General features: G+C 39.9%; 1 protein-coding gene across 1 annotated transcript; it reads left to right on the forward strand.

Moving 5' to 3' along the window:
* Positions 1–25823, forward strand: PLCD4 (phospholipase C delta 4). The gene is made up of 15 exons (XM_070957134.1): positions 1–41; positions 7809–7967; positions 8883–9111; positions 9939–10068; positions 12339–12570; positions 12897–13098; positions 15313–15457; positions 18094–18246; positions 19556–19720; positions 20202–20358; positions 21288–21404; positions 21983–22161; positions 23292–23427; positions 23967–24116; positions 25651–25823. The coding sequence occupies exons 1-15, from the start codon at positions 17–19 to the stop codon at positions 25752–25754; spliced, it is 2283 nt and encodes a 760-aa protein (XP_070813235.1). The 5' UTR covers positions 1–16; the 3' UTR covers positions 25755–25823.
* The last annotated feature ends 1489 nt before the right edge of the window (positions 25824–27312 follow it).

The following is a 27312-nucleotide window of genomic DNA, read 5'->3' on the forward strand; positions in this document are numbered from 1 at the left end:
TAAAGGAGGAAGAGCCATGTCTTCACTTCTCTGCAATCCTCGTAAGTATTTTCTGGAATCTCTGAGAAGCTACTGGTACTGGCAAGCCGTCCACAGTGGGCCTCCATAATTCAGGCCCACACTTGAATTCAGTCCTTGTAGCCATTACAAGTGCCTATTTGCTTTCTGATCTCTCTCTGAGCCCAAGGCTTACGATTATGTTGCTATCATCTCATCTCATCCCAAACCATACCATAAATCTTTTAAAATAAATAAGTTGTTGCAATATTTTCAGGATCAGACTCAATAATGATAATAAGAGTTAGAGGTTTAAATATATTTCTCTTTAATTATAACAGGCATTCTATATTCACTGAATATTCACAGATAGAAGCAAGGAAAATGGTGAAGGTGGCTCCTTATATATACAAGGGGTGGAGCCAAGAATGGGAGTGGTGAATTATGAATACATTAGGAACCAAAGAATAAGTTAACCCCCGATGTCCCATATATACATTATTTACACATTAGGGAATAAGGCATTTACTTCTCACAAATCCCCCTCTAAATGCCGGTTCGCTATACAACACCAATTACATTCGGATTCAGGACAATATAAGACATATAATTTTGATGTTAAATATTTGTGCTGTTTAGAAGGTAAAGGCTTCGTCAATATGTCAGCTAATTGTTCAGAGGTATCACAATGCACTGCTTTGATAAATCCATCTTGAGACAATTGTCTCACATGCTTAAATTTTATATCTATATGCCTGGACCTTTGTCCAATGGCATCGGATCTGGATATTTCAATGGCTGCTTTATTATCTTCATGCATAACAAAAGGCAAAGCAGGTTTTTTCCAAACATCTGAAATCAAATCATTAAACCATACAAGGTTATTTGCAGCTTTGGACAAACAAACATATTCCGCTTCTGTGGTCGAAGTGGCTACCAGTTCTTGTTTACCAGTGTACCAGTAAACTGGACAGTCATTTAATAGAAAAATATAACCAGAAGTGCTCTTTCTGCATGATATATCTCCAGCCCAATCCGCATCTGCGTAACATGTAAGTTTTGGTTCTTTATCATTACTAGGTTCTAATACTAAGCAAAAGTCTAATGTACTTTTCAGATATCTTAGAATTCTTTTGACTGCTTCCCAATGATACATTGTTGGTTTGCTAACATATCTTGACAATAAGTTGAGTGGTAATGCAATATCTGGCCTGGTCCAATTAGATATATAAAGAAGTGAACCTATGACTGATCTATAAAATGTATTATCCTTGAATTCAGGGGAAGATTCATCAGTGTTTCTAAGGAAATCAGTTTGCATAGGAGTGTCACAGGGTTTGGCATTGTTTAAATTGCATTTGTTCAGAAGTTCAATGATTTTATCTTTCTGAGTAAGTTTGAATCCCCTTCTAGTTTTGTTAATTTGTACACCAAGGTATTTGTTTACTTTACCTAGAGATTTCAACGAGAAATGTTCGTTTAGCTTATTTACAAAGGTTTCTCTTCTCTCCTTGTGTTTTCCTATATATAAAATATCATCTACATAAATTAATACAAATTCAATATGATCATCACTCTTTTTTACAAAGAAACAGTTATCAGCAGTGGTAGCGTTGAAATCCATGGTCTTAAGTACTTTTACCAAGCAATCGTACCATCTTTTGCCAGATTGCTTTAATCCGTATAGACTCTTGTTCAATAGCCAAATTTCATTCTTATTAGTGTATTGACTGTGTGGTGCTCTTACATATATTTCCTTATCTAGTTTTGCGTGTAAATACGCAGTCTGTATGTCATATTGAAATACATCAAGATTGAGTGCAGATGCCACTACTAGAGCTGTTTTAACACTCTCTGTTCTCACTGTGGGGGAGTATGTGTCAGTGTAGTCCTCCGGATATTTTTGTGCATAACCTTGTGCAACCAATCTAGCTTTGTATAGAGTATTGCCTCCTTCTAGATTCTTAATTTTATAAATCCACCTGGTACCTATAATCGTTTTATCTTTAGGTGCAATCGCAGGTGTAAACACATTTAATCCTTGCAAACTTTCCATCTCTTTTTTCATAGCTAGTTCCCATTTTTCCTTTTCTTCACGAGGGAGTTTTAATACTTCCTCATATGTATTAGGTGTCATTTGTTCACCATCCATATGCATTATGTAATCTCTGTATTTATTTGGTACTTGATTTCTATTGTTTCTAATAGCTCTTTCGGGTTTGCTATGGTTATCATGCAAATATCTTGCTTCCTTTTTTGTTAATGTGTCTGTCTTTATTTTGTGCTGACTATTTGTCCAAGTTTTGGTTTTGTTTTTATTTTTGTTGATATTTTGATTTTCTATTGTCCCTTCCTCACAAGATTTTGTATCTTTGCATTTATTTGGAAATATTTCATTAAGATGTAATTTAGACCAATTGGCCTGTTCATGGAACACAGCTGTTCTGGAGACTATAAATTTGTTATTATTATCAATGAATCTGTACCCTTTGGTGCCAGTTTCATATCCCATAAATCTTAATCTTCTGGATACGTTTTCTCCCTTTCTTCTCAACTGCTTAGGTATGTGTACGTCTGCAGTGACTCCAAATATGTGCATGTGTGCTAATTTGGGTTTCCTATTATACATCACCTCATATGGTGTTTTATTCACAATACTGGACCAGGTTCTATTTTGAGTGTAATTTGAATAATGTAAGGCCTCTGACCAAAATTGTTTGCCTAAACCAGCATCCTCTAATGTGCACCTAATCATGGTTTGTAGTGTGGAATTCTTTCTCTCTGCAATCCCGTTTTGGAACGCAGAAAATGGACTAGACGTGAAATGTAGCATTCCTCTATCCTTTAACCATTGGGAGAATTCTTTAGACATGAATTCACATCCCCTATCTGTCATAATTTGTTTTATTCTGATATTATGTTGTGTTTCTATGCGTTTGTAGAATTCCTTAAATTTCTGAAAGGTTTCATCCTTGTGTTTTAATGTGTAAACAAAACCATAGCGACTGTAATCGTCTACTATTGTTAGGAAGTAACGTTTTCTATAAGTGATTGATGGAGTTAATGGACCAACTAGGTCCATATGTACTAAGTCAAAAATTTTGTTAGTTGATCTGTTGGATTTTTTTGGTCTGGGACTAGTTTTTAGTTTAGTGGATTTACATACTGAGCATTCCAAATAATTTTCACAATTTTTTATTTTGACACCTTCTGCGTGTTCAGTCATTTTTTGTACTACAGGAAAACTTGCATGTCCTAACTTCCTATGCAAGATGTGAGCACACTCATCATGAATTGGTTTACCTATTCTTGGTTTCTTCTCATTGTGTGTATTTGCGTGATCATGAGATATTTTACATTCATCATTGTCACTGTTACTAACATTTTCATCATCTGCCTCAATACAATCTTCCATATTTGAATCAATGTTATGTAACCATCTTTCTTTTGTTATTAGATAGGGTAGGCCTCCTTTAATCATCACAGTGCCTACATTTGTTTTGTCCTTCTCTAAAGTTGCTTTCCCCTTTGAGAAAACTATATTGATGTCAGAATCTTTGCTTAGTTTTATGGCACTTAGTATGTTATGAGGTATTTCTGGAATTAACAATACCCCCTCTATTTTTCCTAGGCCAGGCAAGGTCACATTTCCTCTGCCTAATACTTGAACCTTTTCTTGATTAGCTACCTTTATTACAAATTTATCTTCTGTAAATGAAGACAATATATTTTTGTTATTAGTGGTGTGGTTGGTTGCCCCAGAATCAATAAGCCAATTATTGTTCTCATTTAGTTGTGTTTTAGTGCTGTCTTGTTTATTTAGTCCATTCAGTGAACCAGATTTTCTCTCTTTTGAATTTTCTCTACCCCCTCTACTATCTCTGTAATTTGGTGGGCTTCTATATTTATGTCTATCTGTGGAAGACTGTCTATAATTGTATTTGCTCCTATACTCTGACCTATGTCTCTCCTTTGAGATTTTGGGACAGTCTCTTCTATTGTGTTCCCTGGACCCACAATTATGGCATTTAAAAGCTTCATTGTATTTTTCCTGGAAAGCTACCTTTCTAAAAGATTTGTGTTCTGTGTGATTGCTGGAACGATTTTTTCTTGAATTGTCTTCTGCTATCAATTTGTTAGATAGACTTTCTATGGATAAATATCCTAGATTGATGGTGTCTAAGTGTGACATAAAACTATCCCATGATGAATCAAGTGAATTGATAATAACACTTTTCATTGTTTGATCTGAAATCACTTCCCCCCTCAAATGCAGCTCAGCTCTTATTTTGTTTAGAGATATCAAATGCTCACTTATGGAAACCCCTGGTTTTACTCTGGAAGAAAAGAAATCCTTAGACATTCTTGTAGTGGTAGCTACACTATCGCTGTGAAACAGATTAAACATGCATTGAATTATTTCTGAAACAGTTAGGTTTGGTTTGATGCTATGATACATTGCAGGAGACACGCTAGATATTATTAAGAAAAATGCTCTATGATGTAAACAATCTATTTTTAAAGTCCAAGGTCTTCTTGGAGGACTAGTGATAAAGAATAGTAAATTTTCTTTCATAAAGACAACCTGGAGCTGTTGATACCATTCTTGCAAATTAATGCCATCAACTCTAAGTTTTGGGAAGTCACTGGGTAAGTTTCCCACATTATTTTGTCCATTACTTACAACCTGAGGTAGTCCGTGGTCTCGCAAGTGCAGGAAATTGCAAAACGGCATGGGGATGCTCGCAACGAGTCTGCGCGGTTCTCTGGCCAGTTCAAGTCTTTCCGGACCGTCTACGTAGTTTCGCACATGCGCGTTGCTCATTTCTTCTTTGGCGTCGTCGTGGAAGGTTCTCTCCATTGCAGCTCGCTCGCTCCGCTCCTCTTCAGACGAGTCGGTTTCTGGCTCGGTTTTAGGAGTTTTGATGGCGGCGACTGCTCTTTTCTTTCTTTTGTGTGCGTTGGTACTTGATCCGGTCTGCGGTGTAGGGCGGAATCGACATGGCTCTCTGGGCTCGGGCGTCGTCGCTCTCGAAGTCAGGATGGGAGCGTGCAGGTCTTGAGGTATCGGCTTGTTCTCTAGCTTCTTCGTTGTCGCTTTGGAAATTTTTAATTTTGGCCCAAATGCAGCAAAAAGCGTCTTCATTGCTGACTTTACTTGGGATTTCGTTAAGTCGTCTTGAATCTTCCTTTTCGCTTTCGTTGTCTGATAACGTTTTTCGCGCCAGAAATTTTGAACTGAGCATTTTGATTGGCTCTGCTTCGCTCACTTTGGAGGCTTGTTGGAACCAAGATGGCTGCCATTCAAAATTTCGCGCGGGATCACATCTTTTCTTTTTCATAACGACTTTCTCTGTAGTCATATCACTCACAGTTTTTTGGTCTTTGGGTTTCTCTTTAGCAATGTTTTTCTCTCTCGCTGCTCCGCTGTTTTTCAGCATTTCTTGGAGATTCGCGATGAGGCTTTCATCATTCTTCTGGCTTTTTAATAGTTTTAATATCTCTGACCTGAGTTCGTTATTTTCTATTTCGATTTCCTCCTGGTCATTATTTTCATTTATTAGTTCTTCTTCTTCAGTGGTGTATTCTTCGGATTCTCTCGAAATCGCGTTTGTGGATTCGTTGATTATTTCTTGTTCAGTTTCTATTTCTTTGCTGTAGGCCCTGGTGTTGGGCCTATCTTTCTTAGACATCTTTAAGTATTTATTGAGTCAATTAACCATCCTCTGCTACCAGCTTGTTGCAATATTTTCAGGATCAGACTCAATAATGATAATAAGAGTTAGAGGTTTAAATATATTTCTCTTTAATTATAACAGGCATTCTATATTCACTGAATATTCACAGATAGAAGCAAGGAAAATGGTGAAGGTGGCTCCTTATATATACAAGGGGTGGAGCCAAGAATGGGAGTGGTGAATTATGAATACATTAGGAACCAAAGAATAAGTTAACCCCCGATGTCCCATATATACATTATTTACACATTAGGGAATAAGGCATTTACATCTCACATAAGTAAACACCAGAGGCTGCCTTAAGTCTTCCTTAGTTGTTCCAACGTTAAAGTAGGATGTTTCCTCACAACTAGGCCATAGACAATGCCAATTTTATCATAAGTACAATCTGACATGGTTTATTTATATTTCAGTGGAGTTAGACGAACTCTGAGCATTTGTTGAGTACTTTCTGCTGGTATAGGCATCCCACCCTCTTCTCTCCTCCCTAATCTCTGCTCTCCAAAACCAAACAATTTTCTCCTCCACACATCAGGCTTTGAAGAGGAATCAGCCCAACTAATAACTGACAGGTGCAGAATATGATGTAAAGAGGCTGTTATGATGCTATCCATATCTATACATATCTGCCAGCTTTTAAGTTCTACTAATTTTTTATTTTTTAAAAAATGGGTTTACAGCTGTTGTTGAAGAACACTAAATAAGCCCAGCTTGATAGGGGTTGCAGGATTCACAACGTGTGGTAGGAGGGAGACTCCCGCAATACCATGGAACCCCCCTCCATCACCACGTGCCTATCAGCTGTAATATCTAACAGAGCTGTGAGAGGTGGCAGGAGAAAGGAGGAACTGACTCTGATGTACCCCTGGAATCAGAAACTCGAGGACATTGAAGAAGCTAAGTAGCACCTCCCATTCAATCTGCTGCTGGGGACTTGTGGATAGCACAGAGTATGTTTCAACAGATGGCTGAATCTGCAGATTTGCTATTTGCTTGAACTCATTAAGCAAATGTGATGAAAGAAAACATCAGCCTCTTTCTGAGTGAGTCACAGCAGCAGAATATGAGTGTCTACAAACTCAGGACCTGCTGAACATAAAAGTTGCTCTGGGGTTGGAGGAGAAGGTTGAGGAGACAACAGATGCCAGAGTTCAACAAAGAGAAGCTTACAGAGAAAGTGCTTATTAGGACTATATATATATATATTAACACTTCCACCCTCCTATACTACTTGTTTGGGACTCAGCTCTTCTCCGGCAGAGAAGAGAGCTGGTTCTTCAAGCAAGAAACCTTTCCTCAGAGGGGAGGACGGGGCCAGAGACTTTTCAAGTAAAGAGTTGCTTCTATGCCCAAAGCTGATGCTGAAATGATTATTGAGATTGCTGGTGTGAGAACAGAAGGAAAAGCCTCGAACTGTTGCTGTGAGACTTCTTGACTTCCTTGGATGGACTCTGAATGTTACTCTTTGGATTGGACTGCTGAAACTCTAAAAAGTTTTTTTCTCTCTCTCAAACTCTTGTCCCTGAACTCTCAAGTGACTGAAGGGAGTAAACTTCAGCAGGCTCCCTACATATTATGGAGAGTCCAGAATTTGCTTTCCATTCTAATAGTCAGCTTCTCACTACTCTGCCTATAAGGATCCCTGCCATATCCAGTTCCAGCTCCAGTTTGGCTCTTGGTTAAGCAAAGTGATTGGTGGATATATTCTTAGATGCTTAGCTGCATATAGGAAATGTTTGGAATCTGCTGACTACAGTATTGAATGAATTGCAAAGCACTGAGTATTGCAAAGCACTGAGTGAAAGGATATTTAAATTTGTGCACCTGTTAAATCCACTGTTTTCTTTCATGGAAACAACTGTATTCATAAATACTGCACACAAATAATAAATATGCATTCCAATTTGGAAAAACATGACACTTTAAACGATGTATCGGATTGTGTTCACTTAGGAATTCATTGAAGCACAAACATTGACCAGAGTGCCTAACATTTGCATTTAATTACATATAGATGTTACTGTACTAGAACTAACACACTCCCTGACTTGAAATGTTTGATCTTCTTCTCAGGTATGCAACTGGATGACAATCTTGTTCAAATGCAACAAGGAACAATGATGCGCAAGGTGAAATCCAAGAATTGGAAGAAACAACGATACTTCATGTTGCAGCAGGACTGCATGACAGTCTGGTACAAATCTAAGATGTCTGGCAAAGCCAAATCAGCCTGTGAGTTTGATTACCTGCACCATATTATTTGGAGGAGGGCTGATTCTCAGTAACACTGTCTTTGAGTGTGGGCTTTCGAATAGTGTAAGTGCAGAAGAGAAAAATTGGGAAATCTAGCAGAAATCTACCCACAAAGCTATATAAAAAAATGTTTATGAGTACCAATTCTGAGAAGGATTCAGAGCTCACAATAAGTGCAGAAAGACAACTAAAGCTGTTATAAGTATTGGTTTGCATGGCTTCAGGGAAGAAGATAAAGTTTTGCATAACGTTGTGGGGAATGTAGATGCATATGTCCATATGTGTGCTCTCAAGCCTCACAATTTCTCATGTACATGACATTTTCTAGAATAAATTTTGTAAACTTTGTTTAAAGTGTTTATGTTTGAGAAAACAAGAGTTTGGGATGTAGGTATAGCCATCCCCATGATGGTCTATGTAGTGGAATTACCATTGCTACTTTGGCTATTGGATATCATGCAGTTGATCTCATCTAGGGGATACCAAATTAATAGAAGAATGTTGAATAGAATAAAGTCAGGCATCAAATATATTGTATCAAATTGCAATTAAGGATATTTTTATTCCGTGTTGTTGTATCTCCCATAGAGGCATTGAGTGCTTTATTGGCATTTTTCTGCTTGTTGTGCTACTGCTGAATAAGTGGCATCCTGAATGCAGTCAGCTTCTCTTTAACTAATAATGAGAATCCTCCTCTGGGATTATGCTGGATATATTTTTATTCATATTATTTAATTTATTTTCTTGGCTCTAATTAAAAAAAAACCCGCAATCATTTCGATTCCTCTATTTGTGTTTATGTTCAGTCCAGACAGAGAAGCAAGGAATGCTTTTATAACTTAAGCATAACCCTCTATGTAAAGGCTTATCTTTTTTGGTTATTCTTCTCTCAAGTTTCTGTAAGTGATGTGGAGACAATCCGTGAAGGACATCAATCAGAGGTGCTGCGAAGTCTGGCTGAGGAATTCCCTGCTGAGTGTTGTTTCACTGTTGTCTTCTATGGGCGGCGAAGCAATCTAGACCTCATTGCCAGTTCAGCAGAGGAGGCTCAGTGTTGGATCCAAGGTCTGAGGCGCCTCATAGAGATAGTCATTAACATGGATCAGAAAGAGAGGCTTGATCAATATCCTTACATTTAATTATCTGCCATCCTTTTCAGAGCTTTTCCCACAAAAAGGGGGGCTGGAAAGGAAACTCAGCTTGAGTGTAATATTGGAGACACACTGACACATCTATGTTTATTCCAGAATGACAAGTTAAAGGAAATGTCTTTATTTCTCCTTGCTATTTTAACCATTAATTTCAAATATAAGACGTAGTTAGAAATGCAATACTTTCCTCCCTTTATAAAACGTAAGAAACAAACAGCCAAGAGAGTTTTCTCTTCCATTGCAGTTCCGGATCACTTCCATTACGATCTGTCCTGAAGTAACAAATGTGTGCTCATCTCCAGTGTGTTTTGTTTTGTCAAAAATATACGTTGTGTCATCATTCCGAGTAATGAACTCAGGGAAAGTCAGGACTCTGACACTTTGTTCAGATTCAGGAAACCCTTTATTGAGTACATCATATCGGCATTTAGAAAGGTGAAGCTAGGTCTAAATAGCTTCTATTTGGAAGCTTGGGGATAGTTAAAAGAATAGGATTTTTCCACCCCACTAGGTTTCTCAGGTCACATGAGCCAATCAAGTCAGCCACAGTTTCTCACTCAGCTCCGACAGGTGTCCGTTCACATGGTCTTGGTTCAGACACCAGCTGGTAGATGTTTTGACTAGCAGCTGAGGCACCACATTCCTAAATTCCCCCCCCCCGTGAATGGCAACCAAGAAACGAAGCAAGAGTAAGCATGAGAAAGAATGGCTTCAGCTGAAGTCGTTTTGCAGGTTGACACATTGTTTGTCTGCCCTGATCCTATGAGTCTGTTTTCCTTAATCCACACCTGGGCTGCACATGGATCTGTGACTGGTTTTTAAAAGCTGATAAAGACAACAATGGGCGGATGAACTTCAAAGAGGTCCAGCACTTGCTCAGAATGATGAATGTGGATATGAATGAAGACCATGCCTTCCAGCTCTTCCAGGTAAATCCGTATGTGGAGAATAGGTGGAACTAGATTACATAAAAGCAATTCCTTGGCTAGTTCATAAGAAGGCAACACAAAGTCACATTGTCCCCATCATCCACTGATGAGATTACAGATATACTTCTAGCCCCTCTTGGTCTCTGCACATAATGTTTATCTTTGGACTTGGTTGTTCGATTTGTTTTCAATTACTCTATTTATACCCCAATGGAATATCCATTTGGCTGTGGCTCCTTGCCAATCTAAATGCTTTGTTTTCTGGAATACAATTACACAGGCCAACTTGACGCTGTCAGTCATCAGTTTAATCTTCTCTTCCTCAGTCGGCATGGTGGATGAAAGTAGTAGGATTTGTAGCCTGGCACTTTTAGAATACTATAATCAATTATAGAATACTATAATCAGGCTCAGGCTCAACCCTTCCAAGACTGAGTGGCTGTGGTTCCCGGCATCCAGATATAGTCAGCTGACTCCATCGCTGACTATTGGGGGCCAGTCTTTGGCCCCCTCGGAGAGGGCGCGCAATCTGGGAGTCCTCCTGGATACGCAGCTGTCCTTGGAGGAACATCTGATGGCTGTAGCCAGGGGGACCTTTTGTCAGGTTCGCCTGATTCGCCAGTTGCGACCCTTTCTTGATCGGGATTCCATGTGTACAGTCACTCATGCCCTCGTCACCTCTCGCCTGGACTACTGCAATGCTCTCTACATGGGGCTCCCCTTGAAGAGCACCTGGAGGCTCCAACTGGTCCAGAATGCGGCTGCGCGGGTAATTACGGGAGCTGCATGGCGCTCCCACATAACACCGCTCCTGCGCGAGCTGCACTGGCTCCCAATGGTCTTCCGAGTGCGCTTCAAGGTGTTGGTTACCACCTTTAAAGCGCTCCATGGCATAGGACCTAGTTATCTTCGAGACCGCCTGCTGCTACCGACAACCTCCCATCGACCCGTGCGCTCCCACAGAGAGGGCCTCCTCGGGGTGCCATCAGCCAAACAATGTAGGCTGGTGACACCCAGGGGGAGGGCCTTCTCTGTGGGGGCACCTACCCTATGGAATCAGCTTCCCCCAGAGATAAGGAGAATCCAAGACCTCGGTGCCTTCTGCTGTGCCCTTAAAACTTTCTTTTTTCAGCAAGCCGGGCTGGCTTAACATATTTTTAAATATTTTTAATTTTGTCATTTTAAACTGGGGCCAAATTAATATATATTCTTTTAATTGTTTTTAATGTTTGTATTGTATGTTTTTATCTGGCTGTATACTGCCCTGAGTCCCTTGGGAGAAGGTGCGGTATATAAATTCGAAATAAAATAAAATAAAATAAATTGTAAAATTGAGTGATAAAAGGGTTAACCAATAATTAAACAGCCTCTATTTTCTTATCTTGTCTGCTTAAAGTAAATGCAAGCCCATTAGATGAGGCTCATGCCAAACACTGTAACACATCGTTCATGTAATAGCAACTGCGGTATGGGCCTTCCTTTGTTGCTGAATTGAACTGCTCTGCAGCCATCCTTGCAATAACAAAAAATAGATGAAATTTGCCTCAATCACTACCAACCATTGGATTTCCCTCCAAATCCTAATAAAGCTTTCTTTGGAGAGGATCAGAATTGTTGAAGATGTGAAGCCAGTGGCACTTCAGAATCTCATGATCCACTGACCATGAGAGAACTGTGGGAAATAGACAGAACATTAAAGATATACTCAGTGTGCTCTCTATTTTGTGAGATTGCTTATTTCAGATCACTTTTATTTTATTTTATTCATTGGCACATGCGCGCAAATACACACATGGCATGTAGTTTTTGATTCAGTGTCTGGTAACCACTCATTAGTTATGTGCTAGACTTTGCCTATCTTATAATATATTTCCTGGAAAATAAACCTTTTTTTTTTTTTTTTGTTATGAAGTATATACTTTATTAACACTTGTTCAAGTCCAGTTTTCCTAGTTTCTGGAATCATCACACATATACACAGAATGCTTCCGTTTTTAAGAAGATGAAGGCAAACATTAGTTTAACATCAATATGGGTGGATGAAATTTGTCTCACTCATGGATTCAAGATGAGCTGAAAGCAACATTAGGGAAACTAGCAGGAAAAAAAGACATTGCTAGGTCATGTTTGCTCTTAAATCCAAGTGGAAAAAGGCCCTTAATTCCACTGGCTCCCTCAGTGGGCAGGAGGCCTTGTTTGCCTCAGTTTGATTGTTTTGTTGTACTTCCTCCACAAGGAAACTGTTGGTCAGAACCCTCCATTCCTTACAGATGGCTGACAAATCAGAAACAGGGTCGCTGGAGGGAGAGGAATTTGTGCTGTTCTACAAAGCACTAACTCAGCGGGATGAGGTGCTTGAGATTTTCCAGGAGTACTCTGAAGATGGGAAGAAGCTGACCCTCTTGGAATTTGTGGACTTCTTACAACAGGAGCAGATGGAGGTTGATGGCACCGATGAGCTTGCAATGGAACTGATTGACAGATACGAACCATCTGAGACTGGTGAGTTGGTGGGGAAACAAAAGGAGAACTGATGCGTCTGTAACTCAGCATCCAGAATTGGGACAAGTTGTTACTGAAGTGCTCAATGATACAACCAAGGTGTGACTTTCTAGTGTTAGCAGAATTCCCCCAAACCAATGTTGCTGTTTTGTAACAGTTACATGACTCCACTGTCATAGAGACTTCTAAGACCTGTTCTTTCCTGACTGAGCAAAGGCTCCTGCTTCATAGTCTTTATTTAGTTCAGTGTCTGTCCCTTAGCAGGGCCTTTGTTTTGAAAGGCCTATCCATTTCTGTCCCTCCTCACCAACCTTTTCTTCCAATAGGCAAAGCTCGTCATATCCTGAGCCCAGATGGATTCCTCATATACCTCTGCTCACCAGATGGCTCCATCTTCAACCCTGAGCACAGGAAGATCTTCCAGGATATGTCTCAGCCTCTCTGCCATTATTTGATCTCTTCCTCTCACAACACATATCTGATTGAAGACCAGCTGCGAGGACAAAGCAGTGTTGAAGGATATATCAGGTATCAAAATGAAAGGAGAGATGAGAAAGCAGCTGCTGCATCAATAGTTCTTTTAGTGACAGAACCAAACATTAGTTTTGTTAACATTTACATTTAAGAATTACTTATGTGTTCATGTGGAAATTCTTTATCTTATAATAAGTACAAGTAGTCCTTGACTTATGAACATGAATTGAGTCCAAAGTTTCCATTGCTAAGTGACACCTTTGTTAAGTGAGTTTTGTCCCATTTTACAGCCTTCCTTGCCACAGTTGCTAAGTGAATCCCTGCGGTTATTAAGTTAGTAACATGGTTGTTAAGTGAATCTGGCTTCTCCGTTGATTTTGCTTGTCAGACAATCAGAAAAGGCGATCACATGATCCAGGGATAGTGCAACCATCATTAATATGAACCAATTGCCAAGTGTCCCAATTTTGATCACCTGACTATGGAGGTGCTGCAGTAGTGTAAGTCAGGGGTGGGTTCTACCTACCTTTACTACCGGTTCACAACAGGGCCGCATGCGCTTGTTTTGCTTGCGTGCATGCTCAGAAGCATTCTGATGATGTCGCGGTCAGTGGGTGGAGCCTCCTGCCGGTTTTACTACCGGTTCTATAGAACCGGTCTTAACCGGGGGCAACCTACCACTGGTGTGTGAAAAACAGTCATAAGTCATTTTTTTCAGTGCAGTTTTAACTTCAAATGGTCACTAAACGAATGGTGCAAAATCGAGGATTACCTGTTAATAATGCAGCAAGCACATCAGAATCAGAGATGGCATTCAGCAGGTTCTGACCAATTCTGGGGAACTGGTAGCGGAAATTTTGAGTAATTCGGAGAACCAGTAAATACCACCTCTGACTGGCCCCACCCCCATCTATTCTCTGCCTCCCGAGTCCTATCTGATCAGGAGGAAATGGAGATTTTGCAGTAACCTTCCCCTGGAGTAGGGTGGGAATGGAGATTTTACAGTATTCTTCCCCTGCCACGCCCACCAAGCCACCCCCATAGAACCAGTAGTAAAAAATTTTGAATCCCACCACTGATCAGAATACCATCAGTATATTAAAATCCTAAACTGAATCTGAAATTACTGATCCATCGATCTTTGTCATGATTATGTTAATTCCTTTCCTTTATCTTAAGAAAGAAATAAACCAAATAGATAGTAGAGGAGGAGGACAGTAGAAATGGCTAGCAGAATGCAAAACTTGTCCTGAGAAGAATAAAAACAGAGTTTTCAAATAGAGGCTGAGCAGATCTGTTATCAGACTTTTTCCCGTCCTTTGATTCCATGTATAAACTTCTCTTTTCTTTCTACAGATTTTAGGTGAAATCCTAAAAGGCTAACAGATTTCAGTCCTCATTGTACTGTTACCATTTCCTAATTTTTCAAGCCCTTTCTCAACTCATCTCATAACCCCTTGACAGATATCCCCAACTATCTTTATAATTAGGGGCCAAAAAGCCCTACTAAGCAGGTATATACAAAAGTATGAAGGCTATTGCTTAATGCATTGTAAGCCGCCCTGAGTCTCTGGAGAAGGGCGGTATATAAATTGAATAAATAAATAAATAAATAAATAAATAAATAAATAAATAACCTTATGGCTCTTCCTTATAGCCAAGTTAAGTGCTATCCACCGATCTTTGAACTGACAGAAAAAATAGACATGGTCCTGCCTGAATTTCTAGATTTTATTGTGGATTGTGGTGGAGTCCTTTAGGATTATAGTATTGGAGGATTCCTGCTTCCATGTCCTGGATATGGGAACCAGTGCTGCTCAGGATTCCTTGATCTCCATTACAATCATGGACAAATCCCAAGTTATCTTGGCTCTGATAAGGGCAGTCATGTGTTAGTTCTAGACTTTGGTTCAGACCCAATGGTGCAACATCAAAACAACAGAAATAATCATTCATCTGCATTACTTGGACACTTTCTAATCAAGTTGAACATTACTAAATTTCTCAGACCCTTGCAAAGGTGGAACAATTAAGATAATTTGCCCCCAGGCATCTGATAGAACCAGTTAATTTTTTTGATTGGCACTTGGGGATTTCCCCCCACATTTTGAGGGGCAGTTCTGCCATGCCATTCCACCAGCTGCCTGTAGAATAGGGAAGCAACAGAGGTGTTAAATACAGTGTCAGGTAGCAGCTGAGGAAACTGCCAACACTGCATTCTGGGTCTCAGAGGTGAAGGGCCAATTAATTGCTTTCTCCACTTTTCAGGGCTCTCAAACGGGGCTGCCGGTGTTTAGAGGTTGATTGTTGGGATGGATCAAACGGAGAACCAATTGTCTATCACGGCTATACATTCACTTCTAAGATCCCGTTCCGTGATGTTGTGACAACTCTTGAGAAATATGCCTTCTGGGTAAGTTGCATGCTTCTACCACAAGGAATCCCTGTAGGGCTGAACTCCACCTGTAGGTGGGAAGGGGGAATGATAAAAGTATGAATTTGTTAGGCTTGAGCAGAAGGAGTTTAATATAGCACAGAACAGGGGTCAGCAACCTGTGGCTCTGGAGCCGCATGTGGCTCTTTCACCTCTCTGCTGCGGCTTCTTGTCACTCAAAACATGCATCACAACCGCCAATGTACAACATCCGCTGGCAGGCAATTTATTGAGCTTTTCAACCCCTGGTAGGCTAACCATGGATAAATCCAAGAAAAGAAAAGTTTCAGAAGAAAACAGAATGTTTAATTCAACTACATATGCTAGTTTTGGGGCCACTCAAGAAATAGTCAGGCATGGGAAGGGTTTTGTGGCTCCCGGTGTTTTCCAAATGGCTCTTTGAGTGTTTAAGGTTGCAGACCCCTGGCATAGAACAATGCCATCTTGCAAGGTATATTCTGGGCTTGGCTCTTTTTGAACAAGTGTTTAAGTAGCCTTGAAGATCTATTCCAACTCTCTCTTATTGTAACTCAGAATCCCTTCAAAAACAACTAACAATGGCCAATTATTTACGATGATGAGGATAATGATGATGATGAAGAATATTTGCTGTCCAACTCCCAATGAATGCAGGTAGCTCACAAATAAAAGTACTTTTAAAAATACAGTAAGAGAAAAAACAGAAGTATAAAAGATGGTAATAGAATAGAATAGAATAGAATAGAATAGAATAGAATAGAATAGAATAGAATAGAATAGAATAGAATAGAATAGAATAGAATAGAATTCTTTATTGGCCAAGTGTGATTGGACACACAAGGAACTTGTCTTGGTGCATACGCTCTCAGTACAAGACCTGGACAGGAATGAAAAAGAAACAAACCCACAGAACCCAAGAAGGCTTCACTTACACTTGATAAAGTTCAGCAGGATGGGAACCATCTGGATCTTGGGGCAAATCTCATTACAGAAGGCAGGCATTGCTACAGAGGTGTGCTTCTGGGATCCTGATAGATGGCATTGTTTACTCGAAAGAGCATGCCAACCCTGCCAGATTGAATTTGATGGGCAGATATTATATTGTAGTTTCCCATCTTAGAACAAACAAATATTAAAATTATTCAAAAAGGGACAAAATCCCCAAAGGGTGAATTTTAAACATGAACACTAATTGAAAACGTACTGTATGCATTGGTACCACAAATTTCAGCAAAGTGGCCTCCAATTTGATGTACAGTCAGAAGAAACTCTTTGAGCTTGGTTGTTTGCTTGCAGACCTTTCATTACCATCTAGATAACATCTTTAGTTTTATCTTCAGTAGCACTGAAGATCTTACCTAATCAGGTAATGAAAAGTCTGCCAGCAAACAACCAAACTCAGAAAGCCCTAGGGATTCCACAGTTCAGTCTTAAACTACATATATTCTCTTCTATTTTGAACAGTCAGAAGATATATAGTGATATAATTATGTCATGTGAAGCTGGTGAAAATAAAGGAGCTCCACCAGGTTCTAAAAACGTCCTTTTTAAATTACCACCTAGATGCAGAGAGCCATAATTACAAAGGCCCCTATCCAATTTCAAGGAGCTGCTGATCCAGTTCTACAGAGGAATTATTGAGTCTGTCATCTGCACCTCTAAAACTGTCTGGTTTGGTTCTGCAACCCAACAAGACAGACACAGACTTCAGAAGATAATTAGAACTGCCGGAAAAAAAATTGCTACCAACCTGCCTTCCATTGAGGACCTCTATACTGCACGAGTCAAAAAGAGGGCTATGAAGATACTTACAGAACCCTCACATCCTGGACATAAACTATTTCAACTCCTATCCTCAAAACAACGCTATAGAGCACTGCACACCAGAACAACTAGACATAAGAACATTTTTTTCCCAAACGCCATCACTCTGCTAAACAAATAATTCCCTCAACACTGTCAAACTAGTTACTAAGTCTGCACTACTATTAATCTTCTCATTGTTCCTATCACCCATCTCCTTCCACTTATGACTGTAACCTTATTGCTGGTATCCTTAAGATTTATATTGACTGTTTCCCTATGACTATCATTAAGTGTTGTACCTTATGATTCTTGACGAATGTATCTTTTCTTTTATGTACTCCGAGGGCGTATGCACCAAGACAAATTCCTTGTGTGTCCAAACACACTTGGCCAATAAAGAATTCTATTCTATTCTATTCTATCCCAAGACTCCTGCTGTCCCTAATGAAAATAATTTCAAAATGACAAGTATCGCAATGTCCTTACACAAATACATATGGGATGGAGTTTGAGTTTAGATATTACAATGGACATTTTGTTATTTGGCTTCTCTTGCCCACTCTGTGAACATCTAAGCTAGGATTCACCACATATCCACGCTTACAATTGACTGTAATTTTGTAACTTTGTTGCAATAACATTCCACAATCCCAAAGATCTTCAAGAAATTCATCTATCTTCAAATTTCCTGAGTAAAAAGGCAGCTTTGAGTAAAAAGAATATCCATCAGTTTCCAGGGATCCTTACAATAACACCATTGTCCTCTTTTGGTTGCCGTGCTTCAATTTTAATCTCCCAAACACCTGGCCATCATTCTCTTATTTATCCAGGTTTCTGATTACCCCATCATTCTGTCTATCGAGAATCACTGCAGCATAGAACAACAAGACATCATGGCACAACTGCTGAAAGGCATCCTGGGAGAACGCCTCCTCATCAACACCATTGATGACCTTGTTCCTGTGCAATTGCCTTCACCTGAAGTAAGAACATAGAGTAATTAAGAGCTTTCATCTAATGATTATCCAGGCTGGCCCTTTACTAAATTTGATTGTAAAATGAGGAGATGTTTTCAAATTCATAAATAAGCAGGTGGATATTGAGCAACTAAAATGCCAGAAAATAACATACAAGTTACTGAAATTTTCAGAATTCTTCATCAGGCTAGATGGTACAAAAACCAAGAGAGGAAGAAGAACTAGAAATGCCCCGAATTATGTCAGAGTTAGCAACAAAGTGAACTCACATAGAATCTTTCTTGACTTACATCTACAGCAGTGTAAATATCCACAGCTAACCTCTCCACCTTTTCTCCTGCTACATCACCATACTGTGTTTTTTGTAGTGTGATTTTTGTCTCATGCCCAGTTCATATGAGACAGCTTTAAAACATCCTGTTTTCCTCCTTATATTTCACAGATTTTTTCACTGAAAAATGCATTTAACTGAAAAATGAATCAGCAGTACAGTCAGGAGACCCAGTTGAGATAGTACCAGGCTCACATCTCTAACTTTAAGCTGTTGTACAAATTTAAACTGTTGTAGGCACATTGCCTTCCTGGACCTTGTTTTCCAGGACTGATGGAAATTTTCCAGGCAACAGGAAATTTCAGGTGTTTCCAACCAGGATCTCCACCTGTGCCTTTCCAGGCTCTTAGGTGGCCCCGGTTTGGAGATCTGCATCAGCTTGGACAACCGTTGACTGGTGGTGATAGCGGGATTGCATAGTGGTTCTCTGCTGTTTCATGGAGCAATGCTTCTTGAATTTTTAAACCAGGATTTCTCAACTTTATCAACTCTAGATAGGTAGACTTCAATTCCCAGAATTCCCCAGCCAGCATGCTTTAAGTCAGGGATGTCAAACTGGTGGCCCACAGGCTGGATGCATCACATGCAGGCCACGCCCATTCCAGCTCCTCGAAGAAAAAAAACGTTGTGATACATCACGTGACGGCAACATGATGCCGCAAGTTTGACACCCATGCTCTAAGTTGTGGTTTGGGTTGCTTTTTAAGAGGGATTTATTACTTTTCTGGAAAAGTGCGAAGTCTGCGTCCAGAACTATCCAGGAAATAGTTGGATGTCCTTTGAATGCACCAATGCAAAATGATAGTGATAGTGATTGTCATAGTGAGTTTTGACAGAAATCTCAACTCAGCAATCTTGCCATCCATCAAAACTCATTCTTGTGGAAATGCCGGGGTCTTGTAACCAAAACAACTTAGCTGAGCTGATAATTTTTCTGTCAAAATTATCATCCTGTTCCAATCTGGTCTATGTGTCCACATGCAGGAATTGAAGGGCAAGATCATTTTAAAGGGCAAGAAGATTGGATATCTGGAAGATTCTCTGAATGAGCATCCAGACAAGATGCCTGAACGGGAAGAAGTTATTGAGGAGGAAGGAAACGAGATAGAAGAAGAAGCCCTGCGCAGTGAAGACAAGAGAAAAGAGAAGGTATGTGGACACTCTCCTGGATGGCCTGCTATTTACAATTAGAGAACGCAACCTGAATCTCTATTTCGTACCTTCCAGAAAGTTCCCCAAAATCATGCCACCTAAAGTCATTGGCAAATCTTAGAAATAGCAATAATCCTGCTGATTTCACCCCAAAATGGTCTCCAGTAGATTCATTTACTTATTAATGTTTAATCTCTCCCTTCTTGCCATGACAAAATTTTGCTCCTCTCCCACTTTTGGCCAAATGTGGCTTCTAGGAAAGTGTCACTATCATATTTTAACAATAGCCATTTTGGATAAAATACTTGGGGAGCTGGTATGTGTGTGTGTACACTGCTAGACTGTGTAAAAGTCAGAACTTGAACAGATGAAATTACAAAGGTGTCAAGATCTATATGCCAAAAAAAAAAAAGATACTTTTTCCCATTTTTGGCAGGAGTATTAATAATCTACAGATGAACATTGATTTTTTTTTCAGAAAGGTAAACATTCCCTCTCCAAGGAACTTTCAGATTGTATTATCTACTGTAAGAGTGTACCTTTCTGCAGCTTCCAGCATTCTTGCAGCCACTACAAGTCATATGAGATGTCTTCCTTCACGGAATCCAAAGCTCGCAAGCTCATCCGAGAAGCTGGTGAGAAACTGGGGATGAAATCTGCTGGCAGGCAAAATGTTTGGGCCAAGGATTAATGGGTATACAATTTTGCCAAATGCTATTCTTGCTCATTCAACTTACTGTTAGAATACAGCAGATACAGGCAGGCTGCGATTCCAGTAATTTTGTATCAGATTGAAAAATATAAAAATATGTAAAGCCAGCCATAAAGACACAATAAAGGTAAAGGTTTTCCTGTCGGTCATGTCCAACTCTAGGGCACGGTACTCATCTCCTTTTTTTGACTGAGGGAGCCAGCGTTGTCCAAAGACAATTTCTGTGGTCATGTGGCCAGCATGGCTCTACACCAAAAGTGCATGGAAGGCTGTTACCTTCTCACCGAAGTGGTACCTATTAATCTACTTGCATCTGCATGCTTTTGAGCTGCTAAGTGAGCAAGATACAGTAAATAATATTAACATTATAATCAACATCATCATCATCTTATGTAAACTGAGAACTCTCCCCATGTGTATATTATTCATCCATGAGGTAATTTCAGCACTAATTAGACCCATAGCATTGGTTAAAATGAATTTTACTAAAACTGGAAGATTCTGCAATTTACAAGTAACAGTACCTATCAGGCCTTGGAAAGGATGTGAGAAATATCTATTTTCCTCCTTTTATTATGAAGTAACTATTCTACTCACATTAAGGTTTTCTACAATACTCTTTCTCAAAGCTCTGAGAAGGGAGGGTCTCTTTTTTTAAGTTTGTCCTGAGGCCTAGCAAGGCATGCATACATAGTACATTTTTTTGGTGTCTACGGATCTCGATAAATGTTAGGTATTCTAGTATTAAAATTCTGCTAGTCTTCTTACTTATTTAATTATCTTAATTAATTATCTAATTAATCACTCCTGCCTTTACTGAATTCCTAACAATTGGTGCACTATTTCTCACAGGGAATGACTTTGTCCGCCATAATACCTGGCAACTGACACGGATCTTCCCCAGTGGGCTACGGACGGACTCTTCCAATTTCAACCCCCAGGCGATGTGGAATGTGGGGTGTCAACTGGGTATGCAAAAGAGGAAAGGGACAAGGAGAAGATGAGGAGGGAAGAGAATATACTGTAATGACAATTCTCAGAATTTCCAGAATGGATGGCATTTGTTTGAGTAAGACTGTTATACACAACAGTCTAATTCACACCATACTCTAAGCAGTTGTTTGTTGGTTAAGCATTTATAGGGTAAACCTATAAAAGTTTATACAGCATTTGTAGGTAAGCCCCTCTTTGCAGATTTTACACTTTGCACTAAGCCATTTTGCAAACCACAACAGATGATTTCATGTATCCTGTGAATTATTCTCTGCTGTACCATGGTTTATTGAAACCGCAATTGTCTGGATTTGCATAGCACAAGAGGCAACCCACATTATGGCTTAATGTATTGTGTGAACTTGGTCAGTGTGTTAGACTGGTACTTAATTTGTATTGCAGAGAAAAAGTGATGTTCCTCTCTCTCTACTGTTTTTTCATTGGTCTCTTGTCTCAATGCTTATCTGGAAGTACTCTATGGAGGATAGGTCTGAGGTTCTAAGGTTAAAAGTAAATAATAAAATAACTGTTCCTTCTGATCTTCCTCATTTCAGTGGCCCTGAATTTTCAAACGGCTGGTACAGAGATGGACTTGTATGATGGACTTTTTAGTCAAAATGGCCACTGCGGTTATGTGTTGAAGCCAAGTTTCATGAGGGATAGAGAGACAGCCTTCAGTCCTGAGGACCCCCAAAGCAGGGGTGAAGGTAACCCCTTGAGCTTAATTATTAAGGTACTGTACGTGTCTGTACCCACACTTTAACTTTAAAGATTTGGGGGAGGTTAAAAAAATACGTATCTTCCTTATTCTCAGCTAGGCCAATGATCATAGAGTTCGGCCCATCCCCAGGTTCTTAAAATTATATTTAAACATATTTGTTGCTATATCTTTATGGCTCAGTAAAGTCCACAACAACCAATAAAAACAATAATTATATTTTAAATGAATTTCCCCTTAAATTTCCCCTGTATATTGGCAATTTCTATTGGAATGTCCTTTCTTTTACACCAGAAAGTCTACATATGAGGAAATTAACCAAGGAACTAAATTTGGGGAAGCTGCATTTTATGTTGCCTGAAATGGGGGGAGAAGGGGGGCAGAAGTGACACATGGCAAAAGGCAAATATGAAAATAGTACCTAAAAGGAAGAGTATCTTTTTTTCTCCATTTTTCCCTTTCTTATTACTGCTGCCACCCTACTCTTCTCCTCTCCTTCCAATCAAACCAGTCATTTACTTTTGTTGTTTACAATTCACATCTCCTCTTTATGGAGCGCAGGTTCAGTTTGCCAGCCACACAAAATAATAGATACAATGAAGGAGCTCTCTAGGAGCAATGGCTAGACTCAAGTATCAATTATTTTTCAAAGAAAAACCAGAAAGTCCAGTTGCCCTTTGAAAAAGCACCTTTGGGACAACCAGTTAGGACCTAGGTCACACAAGCAGCGAGAGAGCAAAGCTTTATCTACCCATGCAGAGGATCTAGGTTGTGTACAAAACCATCCCCTCCTGGTTCATGGAAGACAATTTTTCTTCCAAAACTGGTCCGTGGTGCCAGAAAGGTTGGGTACCGCTGATCTAGCAGACCCTCCAGCTTCTGTACTCAAAGGAAATGCTGGTGGAGACCTTTGAGAGCATTTGCCAAAACAATAGCTGGCTCAGTCACATCAGTGCCAATGCAAAAGTGGCACTTCTAGGGTCAACTGGCAGCTGGGGACAAAAGAAGCCTTGGTGATTCTAGGACTCCCAATGAGTTTCTCTCTGTGTTGAGCAGTATGTTGCAAGTTTTAGCAGTTGGTACTTTGCAAGTTCTGCCATGTAGCTTTGACATGAGTTTCAAGATCGTGCGATTTTCTCTTTCAGATCATTAGTGGACAGCAGCTGCCCAAGATTCCCAACAGCAAAGAAGGCTCCATTGTGGATCCATTCGTGCGAGTGGAGATTCATGGGATCCCTTCTGACAGTGCCAAGCAGGAAACCAAATATATTGACAACAATGGTGAGCCAGTCTTAGTGTAAAGATGAAGGAAGTTGGGCTTTAGATCTTACACATTTTCCTTATTTTTATTTCATTTCATTCAATTCATATAGCTGCCTACCTCACAAATGTGACTCGGGCAGTTCACAAGCAAGCGGTGCCTGAGAACTTCTTATCACCTTCTCAGCTCGAGGTTCCCACAACTTCACACCTGTGGATTGGTTCACCTCAGACTGGACAGAGGGGCGGGGTTTCTACAATGTTTAACCTAGCAATTTTGAGCAGGAACTTCAGATCCTGCCTATTCCTCTTGCTATCACTATCTCCCAAAAAGGTTCCTTTTGAAATGCTGCCTGTTTCAAGAGTTCTGCTTTCTTGAGGAGATAGAAGAGGCAAGTCCTTACAATCAGTCTCAGCAACTTTAAGATGTGGAGTTGCTGATTCTAACACTTTTTAAAGTTGTTTAGATTGAGAAACACTAGTCTAAGGGAAAGTTAAAAGGGACACTGAAATACCATTTAGTGATGGCATCTTCCCTTTATTTCAAAATTCATAAATAGGTTTTAACCCACAGTGGGGTGAGTCCTTTCGGTTCTACGTGTGGGTCCCAGAACTGGCCCTTCTACGTTTTGTGGTGGAAGATTATGACAAGGCATCTCGGAATGACTTTGTGGGGCAGTATACACTACCTCTCACCAGTGTCAAAGCAGGTATGGGACTCCATATTACACTAGTCAAGAGGTGGCGTTATCTCACACCAAGTCCTGGGGATAAAAATAAAATGGTCCTTGTGACAAATGGGTTGGGGGAAATCATTTGCAACCACATTGGTTATTCTACTGCAGTAAAAGTTAATTATAATAGGCCATGACCCATCTGGCTGAATCTCTTGTCAAAATATTATCTGTACTGCTAGGAATTTGTTAGGTCTTCTACCAAGGATGTCCTCCTTTCAGCCCAGCTCTAGCAAAAAAAGAAAAGAAAATGTGCGTTGAATCTTTCTTCAGGTGACATCAATGAGCTATATCATACATTTCCAAATTTAAAGTTCTATCTTCCTTTATTTGGCAGCAACTAGCATATCAATATGCTATACAAACCAATAATGAGCCTTCATTAAAATGTGTGTACAATAATGTACTAAGTTGGTTTTTAGTTCAAACGTATTTTTTTCACAAGTTCACTTTCTACTACAAAATGTCTTAAAAGTAACTTGCAGTATAGAAAAACAAAGATATAGAGGCATGGACATGGATGGATCAACCTTCAGAAGTTCCCTGACTCTAATTTGTCCTCATTAATTGAATGGGATTTTTATCTATGTCTGTTACTGTAGCAAAGCCAAACAACAAAATGTTGTGGAAGAAAAAGAGATCATGTTGTCCTGTCTTGTGAATAAGAAACTAATATTGTTCAGGTATAGCTATAGAGTCGCCACTTCTTGGAGTGGTACGGTCTAGAGGTGGAGCTCTCGCCTCACAATCAGGAGGCTGTGAGTTCAATCCTAGGTAGAGGCAGATATTTTTCTCTTTGGGCACACTGAGAATATATCTGCTGAACAAACCTCTGCATTGGTGACAGGAAGGGCATCTGGCCATTAAAACACTCTACTAGCTCCCTTCGGTTGCCCAGACTCCACCCTGCAAGGGATTATGGGGTCGTTAAAAGAAGATGATGATAGCCAGGGAGTCATCTTGGGTCAAATAAAGGAGATGGAGGAACATGGAATGTTTCAAAACTATCTGAAGAATCAGAGCTCAAAATGTGATCCAGTTCAGGCAGGAATCAACAACTAAAAAAAGGTGTTTCTAACGATAAGCATCCTTCTGAACTTCCTTCTGGCTATTTACAAGGGACAATCCAGTGTTTAAAGTAAAACTGCAAGCTATGTATGCAAATACTTTGGCATGTTGCTTTGCTGCTATATCTTATCTCTAAAGGCTGAGGTAGCAAGGGTGGGAGAGAGCTTAACAAGCTGTTGGCCAATAAGAGGAGGCAGTTCTGAATGAAACAACCAATGTGATTCCATTCAAGGGCTGGTCTTTTGAATCCAAGTGTCCAGCGCTGGCAGATGGGAAGTGTTGCAAAATATGCAGTTAGAAGAGCTCTGAGTCTCCCAACGTGTCCTATGTTCTCTTAGTTAGCTTCTCCTGCAGACGGAGAAGACAGAAAGAGAAATTGGCCTTGTCCTGCTTAAAATAAGCCTCTTTTTTTTTTTTTTGCATGCCTTCTTTTCCCATACAGGATACCGCCACATCCATCTTCTTTCGAAGGACGGCACTGGGATCTCACCAGCATCACTCTTTGTCCACATTCAGATAGGGGAGTTGGCAACTGAGAACGATTAAATCGCATTTCTGCATCACACAATGCAACTCTTCCTTCTCTGCCCCCTTTGGTTTGGAGAATGAGGGTGAATGAAGGAGACAAGAATTAAGGTGTTTGTTTTTTTTAAAATCACCCTATCTGCCAACCATTTCTTACTTCTATGCAGAATGGAATTTGGACACAAACATTGTTTTCCACGAGTACATTTATTTTTTTTAAAAAAAGAATACCAATTGTATTATTTCGCTTGTTTATTTATTTTTATAACTGTGATTTGCTCAGGTCTCACCTTATAATCTACCTCCGCCTTGTAAGGAATCCAGCCTACCCTGCCCTGACAGAGCAAAATTCTTTTAATAATGTTTTCTATAATCGTGGACTTACCAGGAGAGCTTTCTTAAAGTACTATTCACCAGGCCTTGAGCCAGAAGAAATGTATGCTGTCTTAAACTGTGCTGCTTTTATTGCTGATCGGTATTCTGCAATAGTAATGAGGCTGGTGAAAGCTTTATCCTATTGTGGGCCAAGTCTAAGAAAAGAATGGATGTATTTTTTTCCCCCAGCCTGGTTTCCCTTACAGGTTCCAGTAGGAAAACAGTCACTAATCACTCTCCCTTATATAGATCAGAACTGGGTGACCAAAGAAAGATGCTTAAAATGACGAATTAGCCACCTGTCAGGTAGGGAGGGATATGTGGCATGAAGCAGGAGAAAAGGGTCTCTAATCTTCCTGTTTGGTGCAACTTTTTCTCTTCAGCTGTGACATGGCAAACAAGTTTTTTTCTAAAAACAAGACTACTACATTGTAGAAAGAGTACAAAACCCCTGTTCAAACATAACGTGGCTGAGCTGCATAGAAAGGAAAGATGATGACCTTGACAGAATCATTAGCCAGGCAAAGGAAGCTGAGACATTTTTTTAAGCCTTGGGAAAGAAGATAATATTCAGGAGCAGATGCTCCTTAATCACTGGATTATAAGAGAAAAAAAAAAGGGAGGGGAGAGGTACAACACAGTCAGATTTGCAAGATTGATGTCAACCCCACTAAGTAAAAAACCAGAGAATGAGATCAACTCTATAAGAAGATTAGAACTATCTTTATTGAGATTGGCTGGACAAGTAGTCCTTGGTTATCGAACAATTCTTTGGCAACTATGCAAAGTTATGACAGCGTTGAAAGAGAAGACTTCCAACTAACCGGTTCCTAGAAAATGCAGCTTTTGCAGTGCCTCCATGGTCATGATTCAGGCATTTGGCAAATGCCAAGCATTTATTATGGTCACGGCATCCTATGGTCAAGTGATCACCATTTGCGCCCTTCACAACCAACTGCCAAGAAGCAAAGTCAATGGTGAAGCCGGCAAGAAGTTACAGTCTCATGATATTACACTTAATGATCCAGAGTGATTTGCTTAACAACTGTAACCAGCAATTTGTGTTTTCTCTCTCTCTCTCTCTCTCTCTCCCTCTCCCACTCCCTCCCCCACTCTCTCCCATATGTATGATTAGGCGCTTGTCAAGATCCCATGGGCTCCCTTCCAATTCATGGTAAACTTTTTTGAGTTAGGATGCCCTTGC

The sequence above is a fragment of the Pituophis catenifer genome, unplaced genomic scaffold, assembly GCF_029215685.1.
Source record: "Pituophis catenifer annectens isolate HBS135680 unplaced genomic scaffold, rPitCat1.0.hap2 SCAF_1, whole genome shotgun sequence".
NCBI lineage: Eukaryota > Metazoa > Chordata > Lepidosauria > Squamata > Colubridae > Pituophis > Pituophis catenifer.